This window comes from Entelurus aequoreus, linkage group LG01 (assembly GCF_033978785.1).
Source record: "Entelurus aequoreus isolate RoL-2023_Sb linkage group LG01, RoL_Eaeq_v1.1, whole genome shotgun sequence".
Taxonomy (NCBI): Eukaryota; Metazoa; Chordata; class Actinopteri; order Syngnathiformes; family Syngnathidae; genus Entelurus; species Entelurus aequoreus.
Genome location: NC_084731.1, coordinates 18,655,563 through 18,667,641, shown reverse-complemented (window position 1 = coordinate 18,667,641; position 12,079 = coordinate 18,655,563). Strand labels below are relative to the sequence as shown.

The window sequence follows — 12,079 nt, the reverse complement described above, 5'->3', positions numbered from 1 at the left end:
AGTTCTATCCGCAGTTTCATGTCAACTATTCACTCACTTTGGCCATCCTTCGAATGTGGAAATGGTGAAAAGGGCCAGCATTCCATTGAAGATGTTATCGAAGTTTAGTTCTGAGTTGGTCCATTCCCTTTTTCGGATCTCCATGTCATGAAGAGCTCCTTCCTGATACTTTATATACCAACCGCTGGGTAACCAAAAAAGATACATGGATTAAGTCCACATTGACCTAAAAACATTACCTTTTTCTTTACTTAACCATATTTTTCGGACTATAAGGCGCACTTAAAATCCTTTCATTTTCTCAAAAATCCACAGTGCGCCTTATAACCCGGTGCGCCTAATGTACGGCGTAATTCTGGTTGTGCTTACCGACCTCGAAGCAATTTTATTTGGTACATGGTGTAAAGATAAGTGTGACCAGTAGATGGCAGTCATACATAAGAGATACTTGTGGACTGCAAGATGACGCAAGTAAACAACACCAGAACTTTAAATGTTCCATTGAGAATATAGAACATTACACACGGCGCTCAAAAAAATCTGTCAAAATGTTTTTAGTACGACTTCGGTAAACTATGAAGCCGCACCGCTTGATGGATTGTCGGCGCATTAAACATACGAGTATTATTATGGTGTGTGTATAAGGACCGCAAAATGGCACCTATTGTCATAACGGGGGGTTTTCGCAGCTTACTGCGGGGTTTGTTCTACCAGGACGCAAACGGACTATTCCGGACAAGGCGTGAAGGTAGGAACATGTTTATTAATTAATAAATCCTACACAGGACAAAAGTCAGGAACTAAAACAAAAGGAAAGCGTGCCGATTGCACGAGAGGCTAAGGGACATAAAACTTAAAGCAGGAAACATACGCTAACACTTAGCCTGAACTATGGACATGAAACAAACAAAACTTACTGTAGGATGAAACGAGCATGAAGCAAATAATCGCATGACACAAGCAATGACGCCAGGACGACTAACTAGCAAAGACAGGCTTAAATAATAGTCTCTGATTAGAGCAGGTGCGTGTCCCGAACACATGAGGCAGGTGAAACTAATCTGTCGCCATGGAAACTAAAACAAACAAGGATGCACAAAAACAGGAACTAATGGAGTCTTAAACTAACAGAAAATAACAAAAAACATGATCCAGACCACAGATCATGACACCTATTAGCGGACATATTTCCTGGCGTTTTGTTTCGCAACATTATGCAAAACCAACTTTTCTTACCTTCTGGTACAGACTGATGTGTATTTGGGATCTGCATAAGTCCTGAAAATGCGTGCGCGTCCGCCATTGTAGTCTGTGCCGACACCGTAGTCATAAGCTTCTTCTTTTTCTCTATCTTCTTATGTGACATTCATCTTCCGCTGTTGCCATTTCTAATATAAAGTAGTGTAAAGTTCTTACTTATATCTGTCAGTTGACTAGCTATCAAAGTGCTAAAAACTGTAGTGGGTTTACATAATTCACCCACGGAACTTTAGTTATTAGAGGGTTCAGGTCGGACGTTTTTTCACGAGACACATTTCCGGCGTTGTTGTTGCACTAGTGAGCCACAGATGAGGAGATGCTGCTCCGTTATTGATTGAAGTAAAGTCTGAATGTCATTAAAACAGTTAGCTCCATCTTTTGACACTTCTTCCACTCCCGTCCTCGCACGCTACACCGCTACAACAAAGATGACGGGGAGAAGACGCTGTCGAAGGTGAGCCACGTAAATAAGACCGCCCACAAAATGGTGCATCCTGAAGAGACGCTCAGAAAGCTACTTGAAGATGTAAAACATAATCTATGTCAGTATTTTTCGGAGATACAGTCTGGTGTGCCGTGGGAGATTATCTAATTTCACCTATTTGGGTTAAAAATATGTTTTGCAATTATAATCCGCAAATGATGTGTTGTTGTTGAGTGTCGGTGCTGTCTAGAGCTCGGCAGAGTAACCGTGTAATACTCTTCCATATCAGTAGGTGGCAGCCGGTAGCTAATTGCTTTGTAGATGTCGGAAACAGCGAGAGGCAGCGTGCAGGTAAAAAGGTATCTGATGCATAAACCAAAAATAAACAAAAGGTGAGTGCCCCTAAGAAAAGGCATTGAAGCTTAGGGAAGGCTATGCAGAACGAAACTAAGACCGAACTGACTACAAAGTAAACAAAAACAGAATGCTGGACGACAGCAAAGACTTACTGTGGAGCAAAGACAATGTACATCCGAACATGACATGACAATCAACAATGTCCCCACAAAGAAGGATAAAAACAACTGAAATATTCTTGATTGCTAAAACAAAAGTAGATGCGGGGAAATATCGCTTAAAGGAAGACATGAAACTGCGACAGGGAAATACCAAAAAAAGAGAAAAAGCCACCAAAATAGGAGAGCAAGACAAGAACTAAAACACTACACACAGGAAAACAGAAAACAAGTCAAAATAAGTCGCGGCGTGATGTGACAGGTGGTGACAGTACACCTACTTTGAGGCAAGAGCTATAGTGATGCATGCTTGGTTATGGTTTAAAGTCATATCCAACAATTGCAACAACGACTTTTTACTGTCAACTGAGTTTTGTTTTTTAATGATTTCTGCTGGTGGTGTGCCTCCGGATTATTTTCAACGCAAAAAATGTGCCTTGGCTCAAAAAAGGTTGAAAAACACTGATCTGTGTAACATTTTGACCAAAGAACCACCATCACATGTTATATAGACCACAAGGAAGTGTTTTACATTTAGAAAAAAATCATAATATGCCCCCCTTAATGCGCCTTATATTCCGGTGCGCCTTTTGTATGAAAATAGACCTGACTAGACCCGCTCATGGGCAATCCGGTGCGCCCTATGGTCTGAAAAATACGGTATATGAAAATGATTTACTTCAAACAACAAGGTACTTACTTGCATTCTTCCTCAATCATTTTGTCTGGATCTGTGCAGGAATAAAATTTGCCCTGGTGAAGAATTGCACAGGACACACATCAGTGATTTTGACAAACCATGTTATAAAATATGCGTTGTACAATACACGAGTTGTGTCACAAAAGTTCCAGAACTGTTCAGGTTGGCTGTATGTTTTGATATGCTGGTTGCCGTCGTGCCAACCAGCACGTCTACAATGAGGTCCTGAGACCTTTGGCTTAGTTCAGTGTGCAAGAAGAGGCGAGAGTTGTGGCAAGACGACTCGCAGCGCCTTCACAACGCCCTGAGCATTTAGTAGTTCCTTGCTGAGAAGAACATCGCCGTGCTGGAGTAACCTCCCTACTCTGCAAAAAGTCAGTGTTCAAAAACAAGAAAACAATACAAAAATTAGGGGTATTTTACTTGAACTAAGCAAAGTTATCTGCCAATAGAGCAAGAAAATTTGGCTTGTCAAGACTTTCCAAAACAAGTAAAATTAGCTAACCTCAATGAACCCCAAAATACCTTAAAATAAGTATACTCTCACTAATAACAACTGTACTACTATAGGAGTACGTATTTTCTATTGTTTCATTGAAAATAAAACAGCAAAGTCCATTTGGCTGTCATCTGTTTTAATTATGAGACACAATTGTGTCAAAGTCATGATTTTTTTTTTTTTACATGCTTGAAATAAGAAATGATTACTTTAAAAAAGTAGTTTTATACTTGTGAGTGTTGATGACACAGCTTTGCATCAGTTGATATTCTAATTTCAAGCATGTTTTACTCAATATAGGTCTTAAAATATCAGCAACAAGCTGTAATATCTTACTCAGATCATTTAGGACCAAAACACTTAAAACAAGTAAAACACTCTAACATAAAATCTTATGTATGGCCGCGCAAGTCCCGGGATGCCCAAAATGTCCATAACACACCCAGCCGAGTCCTACGGGGAGGGGGTATACAAGTTGGAAAAGTCGGCAAAAGTCCCAAAAATGTTAAAAATACCTACACAGGTTTGAGTCCCACAAGTCCTGCCGCCGGCCGCGCAAGTCCCACCGCCGGCTGGGATGCCCAAAATGTCCAAAACGCACCCAGCAAAGTCCCACGGGAAGTGGGGGAGAAAAGTGAGAAAATTCTGCAAAAGTCCCCAAAAATGTTCAAAATACCTACCCAGGTTCGAGTCCCACATGGAGTCTTAAGACTTGTGGTACTCGAACCCGGGTGTGATTTTGCCGACTTTTCCAACTTTTATGCCCTCCTCCCCGTGGGACTTGGCTGAGTGTGTTATGGACATTTTGGGCATCCCGGGACTTGCGCGGCCGGCGGCGGGACTTGTGGGACTCGAACCTGGGTAGGTATTTTGAACATTTTTGGGGACATATGCCGACTTTTCTCACTTTTCTCCCCCACTTCCCGTGGGACTTTGCTGGATGCGTTTTTGGACATTTAGGGCATCCCGGGACTTGTGCGGCCGGCGGCGGGACTAGTGGGACTGGAACCCGGGGAGGTATTTTGGACAAAATTCTTCAGACCACCACACACTGCCAGGAGAGCCCGGAATTCTGGGTATAACACTGTTTATTTTCCTCAAATGGTGCAAAGTCTTTTGCTTTTCAGCAAAGTGTCTTTCTCTCTGTCCGTGTCTCTCAGCAGCACCCCCAACTCCAACTATTCGTCTCATCACGGCTGCTGCTAATAAAGGGCGACAGGTGATTAGTTAACAAGGCCCACCTGGGCCATCTACGCACCTGTCGCTGTCTTCGAGGCCGGTCCTGGCAGACCCCCCGTTCCGCTGCAGGCCCGTAGGCCACGCCCCCATCCACAAATGTATTGTAGCATCCAGAAGAAGGCACACAGAGTCCGACTCTCTTTTTAGCTTGTATTGCCAATCATTGGCTTATAATGGGCACAATTCCAACAAGTATTTCCTCTGTTGACACAAGTCCGTCTCCGTGTTTCACTTATAGACCCACATTACTTCCTCATTCTCCGCCGACACACGTGTTCGCAGATCATGGGAAAAATGAACGTCATAACACATTAACGTACACATTAACACCAGCAGGTAGTTACAATATGAGTGGATATATTTATTATTTGCGCACTATTGACTAGTGAGGCACCGAAAAAAGACGTACTCAGATCACAGGAAGATGACGTAAGAAAAGACACTTTGCACGATTTGAGGAAAACAAAACGGTGTTATACCCAGAATTCCAGGCTCTCCTGGCAGTGTGGTGGTCTGAAGAACCCACTAGAGGGCAACCTCTACAATTGATCACAGCTGATTAGATAACAGGGCCCACCTGGGCCATCTACGCACCTGTCGCCGTCTTCGAGGCCGGTCCTGGCACCCCTCCCGTTCCGCTGCAGGCTTCGCAGGCCACGCCCCCCCTCCACATGTGGTTTTGCACGACTGTTTCTAAAATGTCCATAAAAAGTGGCAGACTATATGCCTCCTGTGTGTTTAAAAACATAACAAAACGCCACAGGATGAATGTGCAGAAGACGATGGCGTCTCCGTGGTGATATACCTTATAGTACACGCAGAATCCTCATTTAAGTAAGGTGGTCTGCACAACATTTCAATTACACACGCAGTCTTAGCAAATCGCACGCAACATGCTTACGCCATTTTATAGAATATAATGGACTTTATTGTCATTATATTTGCATATAACGAGATTAAGGTTATATTATATGTTATAATATACATTATAGATTGCACACGCTGTTTTGCAGGCGGTGTTTGGATCTTAGAAAAGCAGGCTCAAAGTGTGTTAGACTCCAAGGGGATTCCTTCAAAAGGTAAAACATGTATTTTATAGATTGGATTCTGTAGCAGTGCTGGAACTTTTGAGCTTTATTCATTGGAATGTTCTTACTTTAAAAAGTTGAACTCCGATGCAGGCAAACATGAAGTCCAGCAGCATGGTGACCAGTACGATGTTTCCGATGGTCTTCACGGCAACAAACACGCACTGGACCACGTGCTGCAAATTGAAATGACACATTGCGATAAAACCTCCATGAATACTGCACTAAACCTGCCTGTATAATCATATTAGGTACATACCTTGAGTCCCTTTGCTCTGTTGATGGCCCTCAGGGGACGCAGTACCCTCAACACCCTGAGTATCTTCACCACTGAGATGGCACTGGATCTAGGTTAGCACAAAATCAGCCTTTAAGCATGTATAATGATAATAATATTGTTTTCTTCCACTGCAAAAACTGAAATCTAAGTAAGATGAAATATCTCAAATAAGGGTGATATTTGCTTATTTTCTGTCTGATAAGATAATTAATCTCACTAAGCAGATTTTATGTTAGAGTGTTTTACTTGTTTTAAGTGTTTTGGTCCTAAATGATCTCAGTAAGATATATTACAGCTTGTTGCTGAGATTTGATGACCTATATTGAGTAAAACAAGCTCGAAACTAGAATATCAACTGTTGCAAAGCTGTGTCATCAACACTCACAAGTATAAAACTACTTTTTTAAAGTAATAATTTCTTATTTCAAGCATGAAAAAAAAAATTATGTCTTTGACACAATTGTGTCTCATAATTAAAACAGATGACAGCCAAATGGACTTTGCTGTTTTATTTTCAATAAAACAATAGAAAACACGTACTCATATAGTAGTACAGTTGGCACAGTACAGTAAACTGGCAGTTAATATTTAAACATTTAAGATGTGACATTTCTAACAATTTTGAACAGAAATAGTTCATGCACATTCAGATGAATTCCTCAAAAATACAATTAAACATTTTTGTCCGGGGGCCAGGCTTGATATATGTGCACTAATTGACTGAAAGAGCACGCACTTGGCGTGATGATGTCATGTTGTTGATGGAAAAATGCATTTTTAAACCATATGATTTGCCTTGTTGCCTTTCTATTAAGAACAATAAACTAGTTTTTAGTATAAGTTTGCTGGTTTCAAGAAATGTATAACCGAGTGCATATCATTATGTCAAGATAATGGCACTAGCATTTACTTAATTTAAGAATATTTTTCAACATATTGAGCAAAAAGGTCTCTTTTTTTCTACCTAGAAAAGTGCACTTGTTATTAGTGAGAATATACTTATTTTAAGGTATTTTTGGGTTCATTGAGGTTAGCTAATTTTACTTGTTTTGGTAAGTCTTGACAAGCCAAATTGTCTTGTTCTATTGGCAGATAATTTTGCTTAGTTCAAATAAAATACCCCTAATTTTTGTATTTTTTTTCTTGTTTTTGAACACTGACTTTTTGCAGTGTGTGCGGGTGGACATGACAAGAGTTTTTGGAATCCACTTACTCCATGCCCATAGACAGCAAAGACACACTGACGACCAGTAGATCCAAAATGTTAAAAGAGTTCCGGCAGAAAGACCCTTTGTGAAGAAAGGCTCCGTATGTTGTCATCTGGAATATCATTTAAAAAAAAACACAAACAAATGACCATCAATTTCATTGTTGTCAACAACATTGTATGTGTTTTAATTACCTTGAGCACAATCTCTGCTGTAAAAACTGAAGTGAAGACAATATCAGCATATGCCAACACCTAAACGTGTCAGGGAAATATCATGTGAATACAACATTAAATCCAGCACTGAATAGACATGAGTGCAATTTGTCACACTGCAAATTATTTGCCATTTGCCAAGATTTTAAAATGTTATTTCTCAACATTTCCCTAGTTTTAAGAGCTATTCACTTATGTTAGTCATTTGACTTCACATCATACTCTTGATTTTAACATGAATGAAGCTATTTAGTTTAAACATGTGTGGAGAGGCGGGGCCGGCAGTCCGACAGCGAGGCAGGGCACACCGGAGCCCTCTCCAAGATGGCGGTGAGGAGGCGTGGGCGGCGAGCGAGCAGCGAGGCGGGGCGTGCCGGGTTCGACGCCGCAAACAAGATCAGGTGCGTGGATCGCGCACCTGGGCACAATTGAGTTATCCCCTCTCAGTGTGTAAAAGGGCGGCAGCCGAGAACGACGGGGGAGAAGGAGTTGGAGAGCCAACAGCAACGCATGCAGCGCGGAAGAGAGCGAGAGGAGCTGAAAAGCAACCCGCAAGAGACTTTTTCTTATTGAAAAATAAAGAAGTCTACACCTGCTCGCAGAATGTCTGAGCTTGGTGGTCCTTGGAACCCACACAACATGTTAAAATTGAAAAACTACAGCAGGAAGGGGATCCGTAATGCCACATTCGTCACGGTTTACCTGGCACATGAAACGTGACGAAGTGAGGGGTGCACTAGAGTATGGGGTAACGGACTGTTTGATTGTGGCGGTCCGCTCCCTGTATGATCAGTGTCAGAGCTTGGTCCGCATTGCCGGCAGTAAGTCGGACCCGTTTCCAGTGAGGGTTGGACTCCGCCAAGGCTGCCCTTTGTCACCGATTCTGTTCATAACTTTTATGGACATAATTTCTAGGCACAGTCAGGGCGTTGAGGGGATCTGGTTTGGTGGCTGCAGGATTAGGTCTCTACTTTTTGCAGATGATGTGGTCCTGATGGCTTCATCTGGCCAAGATCTCCAGCTCTCACTGGATCGGTTCGCAGCCGAGTGTGAAGCGACTGGGATGAGAATCAGCACCTCCAAGTCCGAGTCCATGGATCTCGCCCGGAAAAGGGTGGAGTGCCATCTCCGGGTTGGGGAGGAGATCTTTCCCCAAGTGGAGGAGTTCAAGTACCTCAGAGTCTTGTTCACGAGTGAGGGAAGAGTGGATCGATTCGTTGTGGTGAAGAAGGAGCTGAGCCGGAAGGCAAAGCTCTCAATTTACCGGTCGATCTACGTTCCCATCCTCACCTATGGTCATGAGCTTTGGGTTATGACCGAAAGGACAAGATCACGGGTACAAGCGGCCGAAATGAGTTTCCTCCGCCGGGTGGCGGGTCTCTCCCTTAGAGATAGGGTGAAAAGCTCTGTCATCCGGGAGGAACTCAAACTAAAGCCACTACTCCTCCACATTGAGAGGAGCCAGCTGAGGTGGTTCGGGCATCTGGTCAGGATGCCACCCGAACGCCTCCCTAGGGAAGTGTTTAGGGCACGTCCGACCGGTAGGAGGCCACGGGGAAAAGCCAGGACACATTGGGAAGACTTTGTCTCCCGGCTGGCCTGGGAACGCCTCGGGATCCCCCGGGAGGAGGTTAGACGAAATGGCTGGGGAGAGGGAAGTCTGGGCTTCCCTGCTTAGGCTGCTGCCCCCGCGACTCGACCTCGGATAAGCGGAAGAAGATGGATGGATGGATGGATGGACTATCCACTTTAGCGGCTAGATGGCAGTCGAGTGTTGAATATCTTAAAGTGTGTTTTTATAGCAATTCTAACTTTGACCACAGCGTCAGTTGCTATGTAGAGTGGCCCTTTCCATCATTTTCAGCAGATTGCATTGCGAAATAATTATCTGCCCTCTTCTTGTTTAAAGATTCTGTAACATCCCGAGGATGCTTAGTATCAGAATTGTAAGGTAAATAATGCTTGTTTTCAGAACGAAAATACTTATTTCTTGCTTAAAAGTCCTGCTAATTTCTAGATGTATAAATCTTAATTTAACATGTCTTTTTAAGTAAAATTTACAACCTGCATGGGCAGATAATTTCAATATTTTTTTTAGCATTTTTTTCCTAAAATCTCGTCTTTTTATCTTATGTTTCGTCACCTGGTTCCTGAAGGACATTGGGTCGATAGGATCCTCCGCTGCCAAAGAAACAGATGACAGCAGGATGAAAAGGAGGATGATATTGGTAAAAGTAGTTGCATTAATGATGCGATGGCACAGCTTTCGGAACCTAAAAACAAAGAAAGGTCAAAATCGGTCAAATAGTCAAACATTTTCATAATAGAGTTTCAGGAAGAAAAAAAAAACATTCAGGGTTTTCTTGGGACATTAAAAGCATTACAAGTCATTAAATGGATTTTGAGAAATATACAGCCTTAAATGTCATTAAAAAGCATTAAATGTGATGTCATGAGGCATTAAAAATGCATACGATTGCAATTGGCAACAAAAAAACAACAACAAAACAAACCACCTGACCCAGTTTTTCCAGTTGGGTGAAAAAAACTACACTTCACGATGTTCAATATTTACTGAAGTGCAAATTTTGCCAACAAATACTGAGTCCATTTTATTCCTGTTTGTTAAATTAAGTTATTGACCTTCCATTTAAATTGGTTAAAAATACAACAGCAATGAAAATATTTGTATTGTGTTCCAAGGGTTTACTTCCATTGATATTATCATTATATTTTATGATTACATGTGTGCTTAAAGGCCTACTGAAACCCACTACTACCGACCACGCAGTCTGATAGTTTATATATCAATGATGAAATCTTAACATTGCAACACATGCCAATACGGCCGGGTTAACTTATAAAGGGCAATTTTAAATTTCCCGCCACACTTCCGGTTGAAAACGTCTAGATATGATGACGTATGCGCGTGACGTCAACGGTTGCTACGGAAGTATTCGGACACATTGAATCCAATACAAAAAAGCTCTGTTTTCATCCCAAAATTCCACAGTATTCTGGACATCTGTGTTGGTGAATCTTTTGCAATTTGTTTAATGAACAATGGAGACTGCAAAGAAGAAAGTTGTAGGTGGGATCGGTGTATTAGCGGCGGACTACAGCAACACAACCAGGAGGACTGTGAGGATAGCAGAAGCGCTAGCCGAACGACCTCACCTTGACTTCCTCCGTCTCCGGGCCGCCAACCGCATCGGTGATCAGGTGAAGTCCTTCGTCGTACCGTCGATCGCTGGAACGCAGGTGAGCACGGGTCGTGATGAGCAGATGAGAGCTGGCGTAGGTGCAGAGCTAATGTTTTTAGCATAGCTCTGTCGAGGTTCCGTAGCTAAGTTAGCTTCAATGGCGTCGTTAGCAACAGCATTGCTAAGCTTCGCCAAGCTGGAAAGCATTAACTGTGTATTTACATGTCCAGAGTTTGGCAGTATTGTTGATCTTCTGTCTATCCTTCCAGTCAGGGACTTATTTGTTTTGTTTCTATATGCAGTAAAGCCCGATGCTATCACGTTAGCTCAGTAGCTAAAGAGCTTCACCGATGTATTGTCGTGGAGATAAAAGTCACTGTGAATGTCCATTTCGCATTCTCGACTCTCATTTTCAAGAAGATATAGTATCCGAGGTGGTTTAAAATACAAATCTGTGATCCACAATAGAAAAAAGAGAGAGTGTGGAATCCAATGAACCCTTGTATCTAAGTTACGGTCAGAGCGAAAAAAGATACGTTCTGCACTGCACGCTAGTCCTTCACTTTCACATTCCTCATCCACAAATCTTTTATCCTCGCTCAAATTAATGGGGTAATCGTCGCTTTCTCGGTCCAAATCGCTCTCGCTGCTGGTGTAAACAATGGGGAAATGTGAGCAGTCCTTCCTCCGGTGTCGTCACGCTACTTCCGGTAGGGGCAAGGCTTTTTTTTATCAGAGACCAAAAGTTGCGAACTTTATCGTCGTTGTTCTATACTAAATCCTTTCAGCAAAAATATGGCAATATCGCGAAATGATCAAGTATGACACATAGAATGGATCTGCTATCCCCGTTTAAATAAAAAAAAAATCATTTCAGTAGGCCTTTAATTTGGCCATGTTTAATGCTAATTTTTCAACTATTCAACAATATCATTGTCAAAAGCATACAATTTTGTCCATACAGAAAATTGTATGCTTTTAATATTCATACACACATACATACATACATAAATATATATATATATATATATATATATATATATATATATATATATATATATATATATATATATATATATATATATATATATATATATATATATATATATGTATGTATATATATATATATATATATATATATATATGTATGTATATATATATATATATATATATATATATATATATATATATATATATATATATATATATATATATATATATATATATATATATATATATATATACATACATACATACATACATATATATATATATATATATATATATATATATATATATATATATATATATATATATATATATATATATATATATATATATATATATACACATACATACATACATACATACATATATATATATATATATATATATATATATATATATATATATATATATATATATATATATATATATATATATATATA

At 40.7% G+C, this 12,079-nt stretch overlaps 1 protein-coding gene across 1 annotated transcript in view; it reads right to left on the bottom strand.

Annotated features, from left to right (window-relative positions):
* Positions 1-12,079, bottom strand: part of LOC133648740 (dihydropyridine-sensitive L-type skeletal muscle calcium channel subunit alpha-1-like) — a 120,877-nt gene that overhangs the window by 58,005 nt on the left and 50,793 nt on the right. Inside the window, exons 18-24 of the mRNA XM_062045125.1 lie at positions 9,572-9,701; positions 7,408-7,467; positions 7,219-7,325; positions 5,985-6,072; positions 5,794-5,901; positions 2,900-2,952; positions 38-184 (exon numbers count right to left, since the gene is read on the bottom strand). Of these exons, the coding sequence (XP_061901109.1) occupies positions 38-184; positions 2,900-2,952; positions 5,794-5,901; positions 5,985-6,072; positions 7,219-7,325; positions 7,408-7,467; positions 9,572-9,701 (693 nt within the window). The remainder of the gene's footprint in view (positions 1-37; positions 185-2,899; positions 2,953-5,793; positions 5,902-5,984; positions 6,073-7,218; positions 7,326-7,407; positions 7,468-9,571; positions 9,702-12,079) is intronic.